The 23494-nt window shown below is 32.9% G+C and overlaps 1 protein-coding gene across 2 annotated transcripts; it reads right to left on the bottom strand.

Annotated features, from left to right (window-relative positions):
- Ebag9 (estrogen receptor binding site associated antigen 9) lies at positions 1 to 23212 on the bottom strand. Of its 2 annotated transcripts, none has more exons than XM_076835714.1 (7): positions 23158 to 23212; positions 13780 to 13877; positions 10926 to 11004; positions 7949 to 8107; positions 6670 to 6777; positions 3674 to 3765; positions 1 to 532 (listed from the first exon to the last, which is right to left on the bottom strand). In XM_076835714.1, the coding sequence occupies exons 2-7, from the start codon at positions 13860 to 13862 to the stop codon at positions 412 to 414; spliced, it is 642 nt and encodes a 213-aa protein (XP_076691829.1). In that variant the 5' UTR covers positions 13863 to 13877; positions 23158 to 23212; the 3' UTR covers positions 1 to 411. The 2 variants fall into 2 exon arrangements, with proteins under 2 accessions (XP_076691829.1, XP_076691828.1); XM_076835713.1 differs by lacking the exon at positions 23158 to 23212 and adding an exon at positions 22357 to 22549.
- Positions 23213 to 23494: the final 282 nt, after the last annotated feature.

The following is a 23494-nucleotide window of genomic DNA, read 5'->3' as shown; positions in this document are numbered from 1 at the left end:
GAATATTAAAATTATTTATTTTATAATTATGCACATTGAAGGAAAGCATAATAGCAGAGTTCTTTTCCATCATAAAATTATTTACAACCATTAATTTAGCTAGAAACACTAGCTTGAGAGGTACTGGTATATTCCATTCGTAATAATTTCTCTACAGCAAACAACTGTCTTATATTTGGAGCATGTTGAAGAAAATATTGTCTCATAAGTCCTTTTTGTTCTTTTGAGTCTTAATTACTAGGAGATCAAGGTACTTTGGGAGAATTCTGGTGTCCTGGATGGCCTGATGAATGCACTGAAATTAAGCAGTGTGTTTGTATTCTGAAAATATTCTTAAATCCAAATAAATGATATCTGGGTTGTGGAGCTCAGATTTCTCCTACTGGCACTATGACATTTGAAGAACATTTGTTATGAAAGTTTCACACCAATTTTATTTTGTTCTTTCTTCATTAGCCTCTGTGCTTCCTTTTCCATTTTCTTCCTCTGTTGTTCTGCTGCTCTTTTTTCTCTGTCTGCTATTTTCTGCTGCCTGAAGAAAAATATATGATATCTTTACTTTTAGAAAACACCAAAAGGGAAAAATGGCAAATAAATTCCAGAAAGAAATTATACTGTTTTTTTCCACCATCATAAAATAAAACACTTGATTTTCTCACTGCTTAAAAAATTTCAAAGATTTCCATAAATAGAAATTTCTGCTGATCCTTAGAACTTAACTCACAAAATAAAAGAGATATTATCTATTTTAACAAATAAGTAAAATGAGACATAAAGGCTAAGTGGTATGCCCAAAATCATGGTTAAGTACATAATATACATCTGCACAGCAACAAACATGCCTGTTATCCTAGCAGCCTGGGAGGCTGAGGCAGGAGTATTCAGAGTTCAAAGCCAGCCACGGCAACTCAGTGAGGGCCTAACCAATTTAGGGAGGCCCTATCTCAAAATAAAAACTAAAAATGGCTGTGGATGTGGTTCAGTAGTTAAGTGCCCCTATGTTCAATCTCTAGTACCAAAGGTGGGTGAGGGAAGAATCTACATCTTTTTACCTTTCTTAGGTTATCTGTACTAAGATACTACTTCCATTCAACCACAGCTTTTTATGGGAATATTATTCAGAAAAGTTTGATATTGAGGATAAAATCTTGTTATTATAATAGTTTAAAACAATCAGGTAAAGGATGTTAAAAACACAGTTGTGCAGAGTACTCCCTGTAAGAAAATAAAAACTTAAGACATACCTTCTACTTAGAAGTTAGAAAACTATTTAAGGATTAAGTTTTGATCAGCTTTATTATGGGGCATAGTGGTGGGTATTTGCTAATTCCACATTATGAATACATATCTTCTCCTTAGCCCCTTCCATAACTCCACTAGCCCAAAACCTCTCTAATCTTGTGGACTGATTGGGTAGGGAGTTGGGGGGTAGGACTGGGTGAAGAAACAGGAAGAGAAGGACCATAAGTTGGTCCTGAATCTGAAGAATTAGGGTGTGAGAAAATAACTCAAGCATGCAAGGTTAAGGAAGGAAGGTGTAAATCACAATGGGGCATGGGATAGGTAAAAAACACATTACCTATATATGGTACCATATATACAACTTAATTATCTATGGTACCCTTTTTACAACTTAAAAGCTGAGTATAGTGAGCAAAATTTATATATACATATAGTTCTAAATCATACTTACAAATGGGAGTAAGAGAAACATTTTTGGAACCATTTTGACTGTCACTATGTACTAAACTAAGCTTAGAAAGAACAAAATGACTTTTATCATTACTTAACTAAGTTTCTAAAGAACAAAAGTGAATCTACTTTTCCCTACCTCTGCTCACTTGCATGAAACACTGATAATCTGCACAAAAAATCAACACATTAGCAGCAAAAAAGGAGATAGGAAAAGAAGTATAAAGGGTTGGAAAGGTTATAAATAAATACGATAATCAAGCTTTGACCTGGTTATTAGCTAAAGTAAAAACATCAACAACTACTTTATGCACACAAAACAATTTATAGATCGCTGTACATAAAAAATATATTTCACCTCTCCAGATTAATGTCTGGAATTGACAAAGTACTAGCTTCTCACTTTAACAATACTGATCATAATACTGGAGTATTTTAAGGTGTAAATGGGAGAAGTCTGAGAATAAGAGGAGATGGCATATGGACATACTTTTACATTGCTGTTTTTCTAGGAGTAGCAATGACACATGGAAACCTTCAAGTCCCTTCAGTTGAACTTATGCAATGTGCAGCAGGAAGCATGTCTTTTATTGACAATAGTCTCACTCTCTGAAGCTGCTATTATAATGCAAAATTCTATTATTATTATTATTATTATTTTTTAAATCTGTTTGGTTTCAGAATCAAGAGGACAAGATGGAAGAGAGGTTTTGGTACTGATACTTATGAGTTCATGGCATAAATTATACAAACTATCATTAAGATGAATGGATTCAAAATGAACTGCTTTTTCCTTTATCCTTGGCTAGTAATCACTAAATCCTCCAAATTTTCTAAAACACTATGAATTTTGAATCTATGACTAATTTTAAAAACTGAATTTATTATGATCCTTGCAACATAACTGTTACAGCCCACAGTTAAAAAAAAAAAAAAAATTTCTTTTACAAAAGACTAAGCTATCCTGACCAAGCAGGCACTAAATATTAAAAACTCTTACAATCTTACTGACTGAATATTAAAATGTGACCACCTTACCTGTCCAAGAAAACACAAACAAAAATGACATGCTGAAAACATAAAGGACAAGATAAAAACAGCAGCAGTAACTTTCAGCTATTTAATTGCACCCTCTGCTGGTTATTAAAGATAATTGTAATTTACCAACAAAGACAAGAAAGGAAAAAACAAAAATAAAATCTGTTTAGATAATGATGATTCATTTTCTGTCCCTATGATAAAAACAATCTGAATTTCAAAATACAAAAAAACCCACTGTAACTTATTATGTATTTTTAAATGCATAAGTAAATTAAGTACATTTAAATGAGTTTTCATCATCAATCATAATCATAAGCTCTCCTTTAAGATAATTTTCTTTTCACTCTTTGACCTAATATAGAAATAACAAGAACTCAATTTACTGCTCAGAAAAACAAAGAAAGAACCATCAACAAAAATGAACTTTAAACCCTCAGAATAGCATTTACTTTTCTGTAGGATAGACAGATTATAACTTCTCTACTATGTTCAATAGCTTTCATGAATATCAATTAAGATGTACATACAGATGAAGAGCACTACATTTAATTATTTTCATTCAAATATGCAGAACTGGTCACTACACTAAACCTTGAAGATAATTAAAAAAGTAATCAATTCTGACCCACAAAAAATATACAGTGGTAGTTCACATTTCATAGTACAACATAATGATTACAAAAGTTATTTGTATGTAAAAGATTTCCCTTGTTCTTAATACAATTATATTATTTTATTTCTATAAAGCTTTAATTTTTGGTATCATTACAAAATAGTGTATGCAGTCTGAGATACAGAACAAGCTCATGTTAGATATCTAAGATTAAATGAGGAAAAATGAAGATAAGACAGACATTTGACAGAACAGGCTTCCTTGATCTTAAACACAATGGGGAACAAATCTACTACTCAGGTTGTGATATAAATATCACTCAAATACCTCAGAACTTCTTCTGCTTGCCAGGCTGCATCTTCTTCTTCTTCCCATGCATTGGTATTTTCTTGCCAGGTATCTAAGTCACCTAATTCAGACTAAATTAAAAACAAAGCAAAATTAAGACAATGCAGAGCCATCTTTTCTCCACACAGCAGACAAAAGTATCTTCTAAAACATTCAAAACCTGTCACTCTCCTGTGGTTTCTGAACTTCTTTACCATGTCTTCTACAAAGCACAAATGATCTGGGCCTTGAGTTGCCTAGAACTTTTGAGTTTCCTGAAGCTACAGGACTTTCAGTGCTAAAAAGTCTTGGGCAAGTTCAGTTTTCTTCCTATATTGTTTTACAGGATACTATTTTATATGGAGTAGTTTCCAAACTAGCATAGTCATCTTCACCCAAGCATATGTAATTCTGTAATTAGTAGATTTGTTCAGTTCCACTTACTATCTCTGTCTTAGGCAAAAATTTCAAATCAGGAAAAATTTATCTTACTTAGAATACTATTTCTTCCTTTTTTCTGCTCTACATAACTGATATCATCAGGCTTGTCACTAAATTCTACTATTCCCCAGTTCAAACCTCTAAAAGTTTTCCTCCCACCCCCTCAATGCCCTCAGTCTTCCAAGAACCAATAAAACTGAGATGTTTAGTTAGGTGTGGAAGTGATAATATGTATTAACTGGTAACAAACTGCAAATTGATAGTATTGTTTTGAATACTTACCCCGTTTTAAAAAAAATGTTTTGAGTTTCTTCCCTTGACAATAAAAACAATAACATCCTATTAAATATTCCTAAAATGTTTCTGATTATCTGTTTGGTATGTTTATAGAAATAAAGCAGTTAACACAAAAGAAGCGTTTTTAAAGATACTGAAACAAAATATAGATGACACTCTTGAAAAGTTGTCCCTACTTAATCCTCTTCACAGCACTTGGTAGAGGTCTTGGTTTCCTTATACTTTTGTTAATACTGATAATGGCCTTCTTTTCTACATTTGCTAATTTGATAAAACTTAAAAAGGGTGTCTTGTCATTTTACTCTGAATTTCTTTGAGAATCAGATCAAACTTTTCTTCATGTTTTCAGGTTATGTCTATTTCTTAATTTCTTATTTGCAAATTTTACCTTCATACTATTTCCCAATTTTTCCAACTGAGGTATTTTGACTATTAGTATAGGTACAACATTTAGATATAAGAAAAGTAAAAGTATCAAGATCATATTAATAGAGATGGCCTTCCAAGTAAAATAGAAAAGATTGAAAAGGATTAGATAGATTTGCCTACACAAAAATTAGATTCATCTGCCCATCAAAAAACATCAAACCAAATTATAGTTAAGAACTGAAAAAGCATAAAAAAAGACAGAAAAAAGTCGATATTCTTAATATAAAAAGAATTCCCATAATACAAATGATAAATTTCATTAATTTTACAAATCAGTCTTTATTTAAACTGAACATTCTAAGATAATTCTGGTGTACAGAACAAAGTCCAGTTGGTTAGCATTTTTTCCTATGCAATCAGTTCCCCTTGACTTTGTCTGCTTTGGAAAAAAAATATGTAACAATAGCATTGGAGAACTCCTTCATCTACCCCATGTACCACACTCTCCATTCTCCAAATGGTTGTATATTTTCAACTTTACAATGAGCTCTATAAGAATTATAACAATTGTAATTAGAATTAGAATTATAGTTAGGCAGTAAACATTATTAATTCTCTGGTTAGAACTAAACCACTTTACCAATATGAATAATAAAGTTTAAAACTGAGAAATGGACAAAATTAAATATTATAATGCTATGTTATTCAGAGATATATCTGTGATGTTACTATGCTCTCATTAAAATATCTATGACATTATTATATCATGTAACTGCACAGGAGTTATCAAAATTCATAATTACATTTGTGGATATTGTGTATATGATTAATTATTTGATATTATGTCTCCCCCCCTAGAATACATCCTTCTGAGGCAAAGACCCTGCCTGTTCTGCTTGCTTACCACTGTATTACTAGCACCTAGCACAGAGTCTGGTATTAGCAAAATAGCTGTTGATCAATGAATTCAAAACATGCATAAACATGGATCTGCTAGAAAAAACAGCCTCAAAAAACACACACTCATTTTCTATCTCTCCAGGTTACTTGTTCTGGGAAAATCAGCAGTTATGCCATGAAGAAATTCATGGGAAGGAACCGAGGCTTTGTGCAAACAAGTAGCATTAATTTGCCAAGCATGTAAGAAAGACTCCTTTGAAATGAATCCTCTAAGTCCAATCAAGCCTCGTAGCCCCAGTGCAACGACTTATTCACAAACTCATTAAAAACCCTGAGCCAGAACCATCTAATTTAGTCACTCTGGACTCCTGATCCACATAAATTTTATGAGATAATAAATGTTTATTATTGTTTCGAGTCACTAAATTTGGGGTCAATACACAACAATAAGTAATTAATATAATCAATCAAAGCATCTTTAAGTTTAGGGAGGAACCTAAGCATATGTATTTTTTTTACAAACTCTACAACTGATTCTAATAATATTCCCAAGGTTGAGAGCCTCAGTTGTCCACATTCTTCACTACTTCTTTTCTTTTAAAATTTTCATTTACATAAAATATATTTTAAATGAAACCACATTTTAAATGTAAATAAACTCTACTAGGGAAACAATCCACAACTCACTTAAAACTAACCTGATAAAGGTTTATTATCTTAGAAATAATCTCCTAAAGTCCATGTTTTTAAATGACATATTTTGTCTGTATCTTTCATGTATATACAATGGGATCCTGATATTAGTATTTGAGTAATTTGTACTCTCATAAAATGATAGAAATGGTGAAACTATTAACTTCTTGCAAACTGCTAAATCTGTTTCAAAGTCATAAAAATTATAAATATTATTTTCATTTAGTTATTTTCCTCTTCCTTACAGAAAAAAAAACAGAACCAAGTCTTTCCCTCTAGCTAATTAACATACTTACAGATTGGTGAATAAAAGGCATATCTTGTGTAGCAGCTAATCTACTGGAGAAACCTGTGCTACCATCTGGGACGCCAAAATTTAATGGTTCTCTCTTCTTAATGATGATCTGAAAGATTAGTTGAAATAAGATGATAGGGATATTTTACACAGAACTATATAAAAATAGACAAATAAATGTCCCAATGCATTTTGTAATATGCTGTTGTTCTTTTTCAAAAAAAAATTTAATGTAATTAAAAAATACGCTGTTGTTCTTTTTTAAAAAAAAATTAATGTTAAAAAAAAGTCTACAGTGAGTATCCAAATTCTCAGGCAATGTAACATAGATCAGTTCAATCTAAGAAAAATTTTATTTTACTCCTTAAAAATAAAAAATTCTCATCTCCATTTTTCCTCGTTCACTTTCCCCAGAACTCCAAAATATAATCAGGATATTTAATTACTATATTAAATAATAACATTGATAATGTCCTGCTAAAAGTATCACCAGATCCCTCAACATGTGGGCTAGCTATAAATACAGTAACTCATTTGGGTCAGTAGTAGTAAGACACTCTTACTACTTTGAGTTTTGGTTACTTTTATTAAAACCATTTCCAATCTAAGTAATTTTAAAAAGTACTATTATAATACATATACTAAATTATTATAAAGAACAGCAATATACTTCCATGATACAAAGTGTACATCTACTAAGACACTTAATATCTTTGAAATATACACAATTTAATGCTTTTCAGTTTTGAGCATTTGGACAATTCAAAAAGGAGAATGTAAATTTTATTAACCTAGATAATATAAAAATAAATGTATAGCTAAAATTAGATGGGTAGAAGAGAGTGAGGAAATGCAGTAGGAAGTGGAGAATAAATAATGTCCTCATTTTATAAAGTGTATACATATACATATATATGAAAAAGTTTCCTTATTGGATTGAATAAGAAATGAAGCACTAAAAGTGTGCTTATCTGAAATAGAAGAGTGAAATAAGATTGCCATTTATGAAGAAGTTAGAAGAAATAAGAACAATTTGAAATAAATCTTCATTTACTATAGTGTGACGTCAATGGGTAATGTCCGTGATTTGTAAATCAAATACCAATGTATGATTTTAAAGTCTTGAGGATATAACTTACTACGTCTAGATCTAAGTCATCTGAACATAGGAAATTCTTATTTAACATGACAGAAAATAAAATTATAATGAAAAGTAGGCTTTTCAATAAATACTAATTATATTATATTGTTTAATTTGAAAGTGCAAATCTTTAACATACTTTCTGAGTTTTCCGTATAGTTGGTGTCATGTCCTTAAAATAGTCAGGTTCCATTTGTTCCAAAGCATTCTGTTGTGTTGCCACATTCCCATTCCCTCCTTCAATCTTCACACTTGTGGGTGCATCTTCATCCCAGGAAGTCCACTCTTCCACATCTGTCTAAATAACCAACACAGTCAGCCACAAAGGGGCAATGCACTCAGCAGTTCATTAATCATTTATTAGAAAAATGGGCTTCTGAAAACACTGGTTTTCAAACTTTTTTGACCAATGGGAAACTACATAGTTCAATTCACATACCAAAACTAAAACAAATATTGAGGCTGGGGTTGTGGCTCAGCTGCAGAGTGCTTACCTAGCACATGCGGGTCACTGGGTTTGATCCTCAGCACCACATAATAATAAATAAATAAAATAAAGGTATTGTGCCCAACTACACCTAAAAAAAATATTTGAAAAATAGAACAGATGTTTAAGAAGTACTTTTATTATGGATAAACCTTCTAAAATATTCTGTTCTGTTCTATTTTGCTCTATTCTTTCCATTAAAAACAAAACACAAAGTAAAAAAGAAAAAGAAAATACTCTGAAAACTGAACCAACATTAGGAGTATAGCTCACAGGAGGAGGACTGGAACTTTCCATCTAAGTCTAACCAAACTGATTACTTTATAAAATAAAACATCTGTTCACCTCATAGATTGTTCCTTTTGCTGAGAAGAAACTTTAGTTTGAATCCATCCCATTTATTGATTCTTGGTTTTAATTTTTGTGTTATAGGAATGTTATTAAGGAAGTTGAGGCCTAATCCCACATGATGAAGATCAGGGCCTACTTTTTCTTCTATTAGACACAGAGTCTCTGGTCTAATTCCTAGATTCCTCGATCCATTTTGAGTTAAGTTTTATGCATGGTGAGAGATAAGGGTTTAATTTCATTTTGTTGCATATGGATTTCCAGTTTTCCCAGCACCATTTGTTGAAGAGGCTACCTTTTCTCCAATGCATGTTTTTGGCACCTTTGTCATATATAAGATAACTGTAATTTTGTTGGTCTACCAGTCTGTTTTGGTGCCAATACCATGCTGTTTTTGTTACTTCTGCTCTGCAGTATAGTTTAAGGTCTGGTATAGTGATGCCACCTGCTTCACTCTTCCTGCTAAGGATTGCTTTAGTTATTCTGGGTCTCTTATTTTTCCAGATGAATTTCATGATTGCTTTTTTTATTTTTTTGAAGAATGCCACTGGGATTTTGATCGGAATTGCATCAAATCTGTACAGTACTTTTGGTAGTATGGTCATTTTGATAATATTAATTCTGCCTATTCAAGAGCAAGGTAGATTTTTCCATCTTCTAAGGTTTTGATTTCTCTCTTTAGGGTTCTGTAGTTTTCACTGTATATATCTCTCACCTCTTTCGTTGATTCCCAAGTATCTTAGAGAAAATTTTTACCCCTCACACATCAGATAGAGCACTAATCTCTATGATATATAAAGAATTCAAAGAGCTAAGCACCAAAAAAACAAATAACTCAATCAACAAATGGGCCAAGGACCTGAACAGACACTTCTCAGAAGAGGATATACAATCAATTAACAAATATATGAAAAAATGCTTATAATTTCTTATAAAATGCTTGTACTCTGTCTGTGTAATAAGCAATCAGAGAAATGCAAATAAAAATTACTCTAAGATGTCATCTCGCCCCAGTCAGAGTGGCAGCTATTATGAAGACAAACAACAATAAGTTCTGGAGAGGATGTGGGGAAAAAGGTACACTCATACACTGCTGGTGGGAGTGCAAATTGGTACAGCCAATTTGAAAAGCAGTATGGAGATTCCTTGGAAATCTGGGAATGAAACCACCATTTGACCCAGCTATCCCTCTCCTTGGACTATACCCAAAGGACTTAAAAACAGCATACTACAGGGACACAGCCACATCAATGTTTATAGTAGCACAATTCACAATAGCTAAACTGTGGCGCCAACCTAGATGTCCTTCAGTGGATGAATGGATTTAAAAAAATGTGGCATATATACACAATGGAATTTTACTCAGCATTAAAAGAGAATAAAATCATGGCATATGCAGGTAAATAGATGGTGTTGAAGAAGATAATGCTAAGTGAAGTTAGCCAATCCCAAAAAAACAAATGCCTAATGTTTTCTCTGATAATAAGGAGGCTGACTCATAGTGTGGTAGGGAGGGGGAACATGGGAAGATTCGATGAATTCTAGATAGGGAAGAGGGATGGGAGGGAAAGGGAGGGGGCAGGGGATTAGCAAAGGCGGTGGAATGTGATGGACTTCATTATCCAAAGTACATGTATGAAGACTCGAATTAGGTGTCAACATACTTTATCTATAAACAGATATGAAAAATTGTGATATATATGTGTAATAAGAATTGTAATGCAAAAAAGTACATGTATAAAGGCATGAATTGGCATGAACATACTCTATTTACAAAAATATGAAAAATTGTACTCTGTATGTGTAATAACAACTGTATTGCATTCCGCTGTCGTGTATTTAAGAAAAAATCAATAAAACTAAAAAAAAAAAAAAAAAAATCAACATTCTCAGAATTTAAATAAGACAGTCCCAAAATATAACATTCAAAATGTTCATAAAACAATCCAGAATTTATCATTTATCATATGTGGCATAAATAAATCTCAATTCATATGAAAATTAATTATTAGATGCCAATTCCTCAATGATGTAAATGTTAAAATTATCTAAGACTTTGAAATGTAAAAATGCTCCAAAAGTCATAGCAAACATTTGAAACCACTAGAAAGAATAGAAAATGTCAGCAAACAGAAGATAAAATAAAGAACCAATTAGAAATTTTAGAACTGAAATACAGAACAGCAACAAAAAAACTCAACGACTAAATTATGACCTAATGGTATACAATCCAGGAAAATTCCTGTTCTGTAATACATTCAATTTTTCCAAAAAGATTTACCTGCTTAGGAACTGATGAATAATCAACTGTAGTTGGTAAAGTTATTTGGTCTCCACTTAATTTCCTTCCTCTGCCAGATCTGAAATAATCCATGAAACAATTTATTTCAAGAACAAAATAAGAAGAGGTGAAAAGCATTATAGACAGTAATTTAAGGCTTATAATTATTGATTTTAGTAATTAACTATTGCTCATCAAGCTATGAGGAAAATAAAAAGCATGAATCACAGATCTTGTGAATGTCTTTAAAATCTTAGAAAAACAGCTGCTTTTCGGGTTTAGGACTCATAATTATAAATTAAGGAGAAATATAAAGTCATAAGCAAAGATACAAGGTAGTTTCAAACCATGATCCTTGGAGGGCTATGGGTTCTATAGATGAAGCTCTGGGCCATCTATGCTATTATCAGCATGTGGATAGGCTTATTATGTTTTACATACTGAGTTCGCGGTAAGACTAACTATTAAGTTTGAAAATCACTAGATTAAACTAAATTATAAACTGAGTTTTAATGATTAATAGAAAAAGTACTACATGAATTGGACATATTGTTACTCAACTGTTAAGGAAATGGGCTCCAGACACTTTACTGGGAAGGTGGGCTTTGGAATTGCAAACTATGGTTTGCAATGTTACTTCTCAATAGAAGTAACCTCTTAGTTAAATGTAAACCCTCTGTAAAATGCAGGTATTCAAGCCTGCTTTTGTAAGATTGTTGTGAAGATTTAATTGACATGTTTAAAGCCACACAGTGCCTGCTACATAGAAAGGCATTCAAAAACTCTGGTAGCTATAACAAACAACTAGTCATTTGCTTAATTTCAAGTAATCTATAAACTATCTACTTAGTGCTAATTGGTAAAGACAGTTATCAAGTTTAGAAGTTATACATTATTTGTTTAAAGAATTAATACAGAAGTACTATAGTCCATTACAAAACTTATGACAAAAGCCTAGTGTTTTATAACACATAATCTATGTTCTTTTTGACATTTAAAAGAGGTTTATCTTAACAAAGAGTTGGTTTTCATTAAAACTGAATATATAATTAATCCTAAATATATTTATATTGACCAGAGAAATTTATAGTGATAACAGGAAAATCCTTAATAATTAAAATTAAATGCAGTTTCTTATTCTAAAACTAATTGATATTGACCAGAATTTTTAGAAAGTGCAAATACAAAAAGAAAACACCTATAATTCATCACAGTGTTAATACAATGCTTCTTTTAACATTCTGGTAATTAATATTCATTCTTATTCTGGTTTACATAGTGAATTTCTCACCCATTCTCCTTTATTCTTGATAACTTGAGTACTTCGTTCACTGTTTTTTCTAATTCCCAAATCCTGTGCTCTTGGGTGATTTCAACAGTCAACCACCTAAATTTTCCATTTCTTTTTTCATTTCTCTTGTAGTGATAAGCTCTATTTCATCATCTCATTCCCACAGCAATACGTTTTTCCTCAACTGCAGACCACTCTACTTCTACCAATAAATTCAATGGCACTTAATTCTTTTAGCAGCTACCAAATGGCCATTTAGCTAAATATTATATTTCCCAGCCTACTTTGGATCTAAATGTCTATCTATATAGCTAAACTCCAGACAGTGGGAACAGAATTGTTGTGTGCAACTTCTAAATCTATCTACTAAAAAGACAGCTGATTATCATACACTTCCTATTTTATTCCACTTTATTCTTAGTGTGTCAGTAATTTTTTTCACAGCACTCCTAGGTCAAAATAAATATCAACTGTTCCTCTGATTAACCAGGTAGACACAAACAACTTAATACTTATATAGGTCCTAAGTGCTTAGCTACCATTAAAAAGTCAGTTGAGAAAAACAATACACATAAATTTAAAGAAAATGTAGTTTTATTTTTAATGAAATAAAATTCCTTATTAATGCAATGTGTGTGCCTGTTGGACACTGTGTAGCTTCTCAAGCATTTAATCAAATTAGGCACTGCCACCTTCATTTTCTGCTCTACATTTATTTTGGTGTAGTATATGATTTTAATTACAACCTAAAAACCTAACTTTGCAAAGATACTTCATCAAACATACAAGTAAACAAAAATTTGTTTTCAGTGTTAAAAGCGATCCATCATAAGTTTAGAATGCTGCTGGATGTCATGCTGCAAATAGAAACTACCTTGAGTGATGAATTCATGCAGTATTCAACAGGTACTATATCACTATGTTTCACTGGAGTTTAAAATTATTTTGTAGCACCCTATAAGAAGCTCTGTGGCACCTTAGCACATGGGTTTGAAGGTATAGCTCTAGGGTATGTTCATGTGACATAGAGAAGAAACTGGAATTTATAGATAATGGATAACCTACTGATGCTGAATAAATTACCTGCTTTGGACCACCTGCACATTTTGGAATATTATTTAAGAAATACAAAAATCTATTTAATTTAGGGTCTCTGTTAAATTTTTTTTACTAATACAAAACAACATTCCTGTATTAGTATAGACAGAAATACCTATGCCTAATTTCACTGAACCACCTTAAAACATTCCAATAATAAAACATTACATAAAACTTCTGTGATGATTATAATAATGAAAGTCAGCCTGCTTATTTCTAAAATTCTATAGTATTAAGCATGTTATTTAAATGGAAGATTTAAGAATTTGAATAAACAAAAACAATTAACTTCACTTTCTAGATCTCAAATAGAAAAACAATATTTTTTAAAATACTAGAAATTAATGAACAAATATTACAATCAAGAGAGTGTAAACAGAATTTCTTCTACCTTTCTGAAGTTATAAAGGAATTCAAAACTAGTTAGAAGATAAACAGGTCAGTTTGAATATAAAATTTACTTACCTGCATATTAATCTTTTTAGGAATGAGAATACTGTTGCTAGGCAGGTACAAACTTTAAATAGCCGAAACTGAGTGATAGCCATGATGAGAATTAAAACCTTCAAAAAAAAGGGTACACATACCCAAAAGCATTAGATGATTTCATACACCATATTCCTGTTCTTAAATCAAGTTGAAAAGTACTTATGCACTGAGAAAACTCTTACATATTTTAACTTTTCTCTAGAAGTTACAAATATAACACAATAAATTTTATTAAAGTGTAAATAATATTAACAGCTTTAGAAATTAAGTTTCTAAAGAGTTTTTTAGTTTGTGAAAAAATCCTTCAACACTTTTTAAAAATAATTTTGCTTAAATAATCTATTTAGCACAAATTTACTTACAATTTTAGAATTCAAAAAAGTATAAGTATATATTAAATCTTTCTGTACCTTTAGAATTTTGAACTATATGAATATAGCACTATTCGAAATATATTAAACACTTTAATCTTCAGGTAGATTTTGTTATATCCATTTTATAAATTGAAACTGAATTAAGTCCCATAGTTTACTAATTAAAAAGTAACCAAAGAGCTCATCTAGTACAGTGGTTCACAAATCTGGAGATCTGGTCAAAGAAATATTGATACGTAGGCCTATCCCTTAATAAGCAAATTAAATCATTTTATGAAGGGTAAAGTCTGGTCACTGCCAATAAGCTAATAAAAGAGATAAAAACTTATTCTATAGAAAAGACAACAAAAAACAAGGGGAGGAGGAACAAATGACAGTAAGAAAATTTGAAAATAAATTGCAAGGTGATAACCACAAATTACCTAACATTCCAACAAAAAGGCAGAGGTTGCTACGTTGAATAAAAAAGGAAGACCCCAGTATATGTGGCCCACAAGAAATGCATTTTAATATCAAGATATAAGTATGTTAAAAGGATGGTGAAACTATACTATGCTAACACTAATCAAAAGAAAGCTGATAGGACTACTTCAATGTCAAATAAGACTTTACAGAAAGCAATATTACCAGGTATAAAAATCATTTGACAATCATAAAGGGGCCACTCAATCATAAGTACATTTTAATACAAAACATGTCAAAAATTTTGCCAGTATCTTTTGTGAGAGAGATTACACAATTAGGGCTAACAGATACTAAAAGGATAATGAGAAAACATTATAAGCAACATTATGACTATATTTTACAAATGAGATGAAACAAGTAAATTCCATTTAAGATATCAAAGTACAAGAAGAAAACTCTCATATCTATTAAAGAAGTTTGATTTATAGTTTAAAAATTTCCAGGTCTAGATGACTTCACTATTGAATTCTACCATATAAGAATGTTTAATACCAATTTCACAGGAACTGACAAAAAACCGAAAAAGAATATTTCCCAACTCATTATTTGATATCAGCATTACATGGATACTAATCTAGACAAAGACATTACCAGAAAAAAAATAGAGATTAATATCTTAAGAATATAGAAGGCAAAACTGCTTTAACAAAATACTGATAAATTGAATATAACCATACATAAAAGGACTACATCATGACCAAGTTGAGCTCAGCTCAAATTGCAGGACTGATTTAACATTCAAAAATCAAAAATAATTCATGATATTAGCATACTGAAAAACATTTCAGTAGAGACAGAAAAGCCCTTTAACAAAATTCAACATCCATTTCTGATAAAAACTCGGAAGAACTAGGAATAGAAAGAAACTTTCTCAACCTGGTTAACAACATCTATATATATATTTTAAAAAACCTACAGAAATATGAGAGTAAATGTGTAAAAACTATACCCATCACCCTAAAATCATGAACAACTCAAGTATGTTCCACTTATACCATTTCTACTAAACACTGTAGGGGAGGTTCTGGCAAAAGTAAAAAAGGAAGGAAGGGAAGGGGTTTCAATTAGAAAGAAAGAAAACTGTCTATGAAGAAAATTTGTGAACTCTACAATCAATTGTATTGTTATATTTAACAACAATCAGGAAAAACTGTGTAGAGCATCAATAAATATGATACCTAGGGACAATTATAATGAAAGATCTGCACACCAAAAATGACCAAGTATTGCTGAGAGAAATTTAAAAGACCTGCATTAATTTAAAAAGATTTTTTCAGGGTGGGAAGACTCAATATTGTTAAGGTATCAAGGCTCCCCAAATTGATCTTTAGATTCGATGCAATCCAAATGAAAATCTCTGTAGGTTTTTTCTCTAAGTTAACAAGTTAATTCTGAAACTTATATGGAAATGCAAAGAACATATAATTGCAAAAAAAAAAAAAACTGAAAAAGAATATGTTCAAGGATTAACACTACCAGATTTTTAAGACCTGTTATAAAACTACAATAAACAAAACTGTATAGAACTGGAGTCAATATATACAAATAGATGGATGAAAAGTACAGAGACAGACCCACATAAAAATGAACTGAAATTTGACAAAGATGAAAAGAAAAGTTCAGGGGAAAAGGATAGTTTTTCCAACAAATAGTGCTGGAAAAACTGGGTATTCATATGCAAACAACAACAAAAAACTTTGATTATATCTCGCACCATTAACAAACAATAACTCAAAATATCATAGACCTAATGTAAAATCTGAAGCTACAAAGTTGTAAAAAAAACATTTGTGACTCTAGAATAGAAAGATATTTTAGATTTTTATTTTAAAATAAATACATAAAATGATGGTCAACATCATTAATTACCATAGAAACATAAATTAAAAACACAGCTAGAACCTACTTACACACTTAATTAGAATTGCTTAACTAAAAATAATGACCATACCAAATACCGGCAAGGATGTAGAGCAACTGGAACTCTCCCACATCAGTAGTGGGAAAGTAAAATGGTACAAAGTTTTTCTTAACTTCTCACAAACTCAAACAAACATAAGATGAATGAAAACAAACATAGATAAAGAAAAACACAAGATAAATAAAAGACATGCCCATACAAAGAATTTTACTTGATAGCACCTTTATTTTTAATAGTTCTAAACAAGAAACAACCTAACTGTATATCAACAGGTAAATGAACCAATTGTGGTATATATATTTTCAACAATAAAAATGAATGAGCTATTGTTATAGTAATAGCATAAATATGTCTCAGAATAATTATACCAAAATAAAGGTATCCCCAAAAAATATATACTGTATGATTCTATATACTTAAAAAAACACTCTAGAAAATGCAAACAAGTATATAATAACAGGAAGCATAACACTAGTGCTTTCGGATAGGGCAGGGAGAGGTGGGAAGGATAGATTACTGAGGAGCAGGAGAATATTTCAGAGATAATACATATATTTTTAAAGTGGTAACAGCTTCAGAGACATGTATTTATCCATCAAAACTAAGCAAATCATACGATAAGTGCAATTTCTATAATTCAATTATAGCTCATACAAGCTCTCAAAACAGTCTATACTGAGACATTTTTGGAAAACATTATACCATATAAATTAGAAAATTTTTCAAATTGTGGTTTGAAACTCAAAAATTTAACATTATCTTGTATTTATTATTTGTTATTCTTTCTGGAGAGCCAATTTCCATTAGGAAACTACGGCAATTAGTAATAAACACATTTCCAGATTTATCGAGGAACTCTAATTTCACAATAGATTTCAATACACTATACAAACTCTTACTATATAATAAGCATTTTTAAATGCTTTACATAGTATAATTCAGTTAATACTAACAATATCACTGTGAAGGACTTGAAACAAGTACTTTTGATCCCTATTTTAGACAGGGAAGCTGAAGTACAAGGGAGTCAAATAACCTGGCCAAAGTCACAGAATTGATAAAATCCAGAATTAGGATTTGAACCTAATTTCCAGAGTCTGAATCCTTACAGATCACACTCATAGTCCCTCCCCACTGTAATTAAATAAAGACATTATATATATAAATAATAGAAATGCTACAGGAACCGAAAACTAATTAAACCTATAGCAATAGAAAAACTCTAAAAAACGGTAAAACCGGTATTATTTTGCCAGCCTTTTAAATATGGTCATTGATTTCACATATTTCTTTACACATCGGAGTCAACTATACCATATATGTATTGCATATATTCCCTTAATAGTCACTATTTATTTTAAGATTACATAAAATGAGTTTTAGCACAAATTAAATTTGACCAAATTAATTAAGTAATCTCGAATACTCCTATTCAGGGTCTCAAAAAATGCGAAAGAGGAGAAAGGCAAATAAAATCTGTTAATGCACAGGAGACAGCCTTTTCCCACTATTGAGGAGGAGATCACATATTAAATCAAGTCACAAGACATACGCAGGCATATACACACACACATATACACACAGGAAATGCTTCTGATAAAGAAATTTCATATTTTAGCTTTTCCTTGTCTTTTGTCAAGGGGAACATTACTGAGTACACATTTAGAACCATGATTCCTGTGTTGGATTAACTTGATAATATATGTCATCCAACTTCTTAATTTCCCAAGCGAGGAAAAAAGAAGTTAACTGTGGTACTCAAGTTAAAGCAACTAAGTAATAACAGTCATAACTAAAAATCACTGGTCTCCCAGTCCATTATTAACATCTTTAGAAATAATTACTATAGTTGGCCAATAGGAGTATTTGAAGTAGTGATTTCCTACAAGGGGAAAAATTTAAAAAATTTAATGTTTTTTCCCCAAATAAAAAAATAATATATTTTGGACTTCAGTTCTATACAAATTTACTTAAAAGGGAATGAAACCAAAACTTAAATAACAATTATCATGTAAGCACATTAAAGAGACAGCTATATGTTTCTCCTCAAACTGAAATGCTGATTCATTTTTTAAAATTACTTTATATAAGATAAACAATATCTGTAAAAATAACAAGGACTGAATTCCTATATAAACACCAATCCTATACTATTAATAACATGCTGTTTTAAAACTAATTCATAGGAATTAAAGCAGAGAGCACTGTCTCGTTTTTAATTACTAGTATGTGAGTTGAGCATCTCTAATCTTAAGTTTTAAATCTGATATGAGTGCCACATAGAAATTTCACCATAATATTTTATTTAATACACAAAATTACCCTTGGGCAATGTGTATAAGGTATATATGAAACAAATGAATTTTAGGTTTAAACATGGTTCTCATCCTCAAGATATTACATTTTGTGTATGCAAAGATTCCAACCTTCCTTCTCTCCCCAAACAAAATCTAAAATACTGGTCCCATGTATTTTGAATAAAGGATATTCTACCTACATAAACAATAATCTCTTAAGTTCTTGAAAACAGCATACAATAACGTCTTCTAAACTAACATAATATTTCCTTGCATGGTTTAAAATTTTAATAATAAAAATTTACAGTCATCTCTAAGAGGGAGCATGGGAGCATTAGGAAATTAAGATCTTCATCTCAACCTGGGTGGTAATACCAATATTTACTTTACTATATGTATAGTTTATATGTTAGACCTCAACAGAAAAGTTCAAAACACACACAACACACAAAACAAACCAGAAAGCAAGGAAAATAGACTTAGTTCTCATGGTACCTGATCTTGATTGCTCTCTAGAGCCATTACTGTCAGCTCTAAGAAAAACAAAACATACAGCTAATTCTTTCTATTTCCAGGGCTAAAAAGGAGCTTATAGACTATCAAATGTACAGTGGTAGAGCTAAAAAGAATCCCAAAGCAATGCTCACATATTTTTGTATATATGGTAGCTGTCTCATCATGAGGTGATTTACTTAAAGTCTGTGCTACAGAGGGCCTACTAATTGAGAAGTTAGACACAACAATGACTCCTAAAGAAAGTAAACTAGGAGATTATTACAAATTTCACTGTTCATGTTATTTAAATACTTCTGCCAAATACATTTTCAACCAATGGTTTACCAACATTTAAAATTAAAACAATATTAACTCCTTTTCTCTCATGTTGGCTTACATTCTAACTGCCAAAAAGACCTTACTGAAATTTACAAATATTGCCCATATTCTTTCCTATTTCCACTGAAATTTGCCTGGCAAAAGCTTTTATTACCTATTACTGGACTAAGGTGAAGTCTTTTAATTCCGTTTTCTCTAAGAAACCCACATTTTCTAGATTGTACTATAGTTACTACTATATTATACCCTTACCTGTCCTGCATAATCCTTCTCCACAAGATTCTATTCACCTGCACCTTTAGTTAACTTTTTGCAAAAACTTGAAAGGTTTCAATTGCTTCATTATGAGTAGAATGATCTGAATAAGATGGCAAGAGCTTAATTTCAAGCTGATTTGTTAACAATATAACTCAATCAAAATAAAAGCAAACTTCCCCAAATGACAATTTAACAGAAATTTTAAGAAAAAAAAAAAACATATAAAAGGCACCTAATAGAAAGATTAAAGCATGTGGCAGTTGGTGAGAAAGAAAAGAAAACCAAAGAGATACTCCAGCAAGACATTCGAAAAAAGACATTATTTAGGTAATGGGAACAAGGGCTGATCTCAGAATATATATGGATAAAAAGATGAAAACAAATTTCATATAGAGCTTGGTAACTACAGCCATTACCTTCCTACAAATACTGTTGGTGTCATTATTAGATAAGTATTTGTTCACTTGAATTATTCCAACAGTAACAGGAAATAAAATTTGAAGTTTTTTCTCCAATAGAAAAACAGCAAATTGTACCATTGCTGATTACAGAATAGAATTCCTTCCATTGCAATTAAGAATAGCCTCATTCTATAGAGAATTTGCTTTGTGGTCAGTGAAAGAAGAGAACTAATAGTCACTGACCATCTTCATCTTAATATTACCTCAAGTAATGTATAAAACCATCATGAGGTTTTGTTTTATTTTGCACCAGGGATTGAACCCAGGAGAACTTTACCACTAAGCCACATCCCCAATCCTTTTTTATTTTTTGAGACAGGTCTTGCCAAGTTGCTTTGGCCCTCACTAAGTTGCTGAGGCTGGTGATTACAGGTGTCTGCCATGGCACCCAGCCATCATGAGATATTATTGTTCTTATTTCATAGAACTGAAGCACAGAGAATAAAGACATTTCCATATTCCTCTATTCAATGACTTGTATTCAAGCCTAGATTGGCTTAATTCAGCAATCAAGAATAAATCACCAAAGGGTTGGGAAGGTGGCTTAATGGCCAAGTGTTTGCCTCACAGGCATGAACCCCTGGGTCTGATCCCCAGAACCACAAAACAAGATGGCTAACCAAAAAACAAACAAACAAAAAGCCTTAAATAAGAATAACTCCCCTAAAAATAAACATTTTTAGTAATTCAGTGAAGATATTATAATTTCCAAGATAAAATTTCCAAACAGTTGCAATGAAATGGGAAAATGCAATCAAGCTATCAACCAACACTTCAGATTTTAATAATTACCCTGATTTGCAGACAGGAATATTTTTCTAGACTTGTATTTACTTAAAGTTACAAATCAATTAAAGGACTAAAAATATTACTGTGTAACAGACACTACACTGCACACTGGAAAACACTCCCAAGTCAGCACAGAGAAACCTTGCATTAGCTGCTAAACTATCAAGAACTTGAATGCATACTTACTCCTCCTATTGATTACAAAGGGGCTAAGGAGGTAGAACCCCATTAGTGATGCTCAGTTGATATTTCTAGGTTTCAGACAATGCCAAATACATAGTAGGTACTCAGATATTTCTTGAATGAAAAGAAATAAACATTTTTGAAACACTGATCTATTCAAGACATAGTTCTTGGCCATGTATGTTCTTCCACTTCACTGGAATCATAATGATGACCAAAAAAGGCTGGTGTCTCTATTCCCATTTCAATTGGAAATGGAGACAACAATTGGCCTGGGTGAGTGAGGCACAGAATCAGGCACCCAGGATTTAAAGAGACTGATGAACCCAAGTCCCAGCTCTCTCCACATCATATTCCAAAACTTTTAATTTTGTACCCATTGCTTCAAGTATGATTTTTGAAAAGCCGTCAAATAATAAATTTGATTAAGTATGTATCTTAGACCTGGCCGTTTGGTTGCTTTACAATACTTTCTGGGACTAAGCAATACTATTAACCTATTAAATTTTCCTTAAAAATTACTAGGAAGATACAGAAACTTGAGATACAGCAAAGTAAATTTCAGGACTATGAAACAACTTATCTTCAGAGCTTTTGAAAATAATGACATCTCTAGGAAATCAAAAGGAATGAGAGCTCTGCTGCGTCAAAACATTTTTCCTACAATAAAAAGTATTATCTAACAGCAAATGATAGATCAAAGACATCTTTCCTTCTCGTAATTCTCAATAAACCGCTCGAAATCCCATGGTGTAGATCCACTGTCACGATTCATTAAACAAGCCAGCCAATCTGTTTCTTACACACTGAACAAGTCGTCAAGTGCTGTATTTCCAAAACTACATTTCTGAATCTTTTCATACCAACGCTTGAAAAACCATATAATCAAGTACGAGACGGAAATATCCTCTAATTAAATCTGTAATTCTCTAAAGTAGCTTAAAGGAAAGCTTCAAAAAGATAAAATTTACCTGGACTCACTTGAATTTGAAAAAGAAGGGTTCAGCAGTAGCAGCAAGTAAGAAAAGCGGAAACAGAAGTGGAGTATGAGAGCTGGCTGTAAAAGCCAACATTCTGTACCATCTGTGGCAACTGTAAGTTCAGGCCCTCAATGTGACACCACTGGGACTGTTAGCAAGGGGTACGTCTCCTAGAAGTCTAAATTGAGTTTCATAACTAAAATGGTTTAATTTCAGATCCCCCACCTAAAACTGGTTGATGGGGGAAAATCATACCCACTGCACAGATGAGAAAAAGTGCGCGCTTTCAGGTCACACGTCCCACGCCCTGCGCACCGCGTTACGTGGAACGCTCGCGGTTCCCGGAGGTGGGTGCCCGGTGGGCTGGGACGTGGACTGTGGGGAAATCAGCCTTGAGAGGTGCGAGGCCTCTAGAGAGGGCAGGTAGGACCGGGGAATTTCCCTCCCAGGAAGGGAATTTCACCATTGGGGGTGTTCCGGGCCGGTGCCTCACAGGCCCGTCTCCCACGCGTGAGCGCGCCATGGCAAGGGCTACAAGCCGAACCGGCTCCTGGTCGCGCTTCCCGCATCCCAGAGGTCACCCTGACCCGGAAACAGTACCCTAGAGCGGCGGTCGGCCGTGGGGGGAGGCGAGCTGGAGGGGCGCAAAGAAAGGTGGGAGGGCGGGAAGTGGGGGGCGAGACAGAGGGCTGACGGGGAAGGGCAGGTGACACCCTAGGGCTGGGGCTGGGGTCGAGGTGGGGATTGGGAGAGGAAAGCCCCTCGCGGGCGCGCGTAAGCCAATACACTCACCTGCCCCTCCCCCTCCCCGCCCGGCGGAGGCTCCGAGCTGCCGCGGGCCGCGCGCGCACACGAGGCGCGCGCGCGCTGCCGTTCGTTTCTTCGAGCTCGCGCTCCGCCTTTTCAGTCCCAGCCCCGCTCATTCAAAGCCGGGCGCGCGCCCCGTCGCAGCCGCCGTTGCCGCCGCGCAGCTGCCATGGCCGCCCCCTCTTCAGGAAACCCTCCCCCAACCCCTCCCTCTCGCCCTCCTTGAAGGCGGCTCTCGGTTGTCTCCAGGCGCTCACTTCCGCACCCCGCCCCAGCTGCTGTCTGGCCCAATAGGCAAGAAGCTGTGGGTTTGGTGTCGGAA

The sequence above is a fragment of the Callospermophilus lateralis genome, chromosome 16, assembly GCF_048772815.1.
Source record: "Callospermophilus lateralis isolate mCalLat2 chromosome 16, mCalLat2.hap1, whole genome shotgun sequence".
NCBI classification, from domain to species: domain Eukaryota; kingdom Metazoa; phylum Chordata; class Mammalia; order Rodentia; family Sciuridae; genus Callospermophilus; species Callospermophilus lateralis.
Note: the sequence above shows the minus strand (reverse complement) of the source record. Positions and strands in the feature narration are given on the sequence as shown.

Coding starts and splice junctions, on each gene's coding strand:
- Ebag9 (XM_076835714.1), bottom strand. CDS start 13,862: ATGGCTATCACTCAGTTTCGGCTATTTAAAGTTTGTACCTGCCTAGCA. Junction 8,108..10,925: donor ATTCATCAGTTCCTAAGCAG/GTAAATCTTTTT, acceptor TTGGTTATTTAG/ACAGATGTGGAAGAGTGGAC. Junction 533..3,673: donor CAAGCAGAAGAAGTTCTGAG/GTATTTGAGTGA, acceptor ATTTTTCTTCAG/GCAGCAGAAAATAGCAGACA.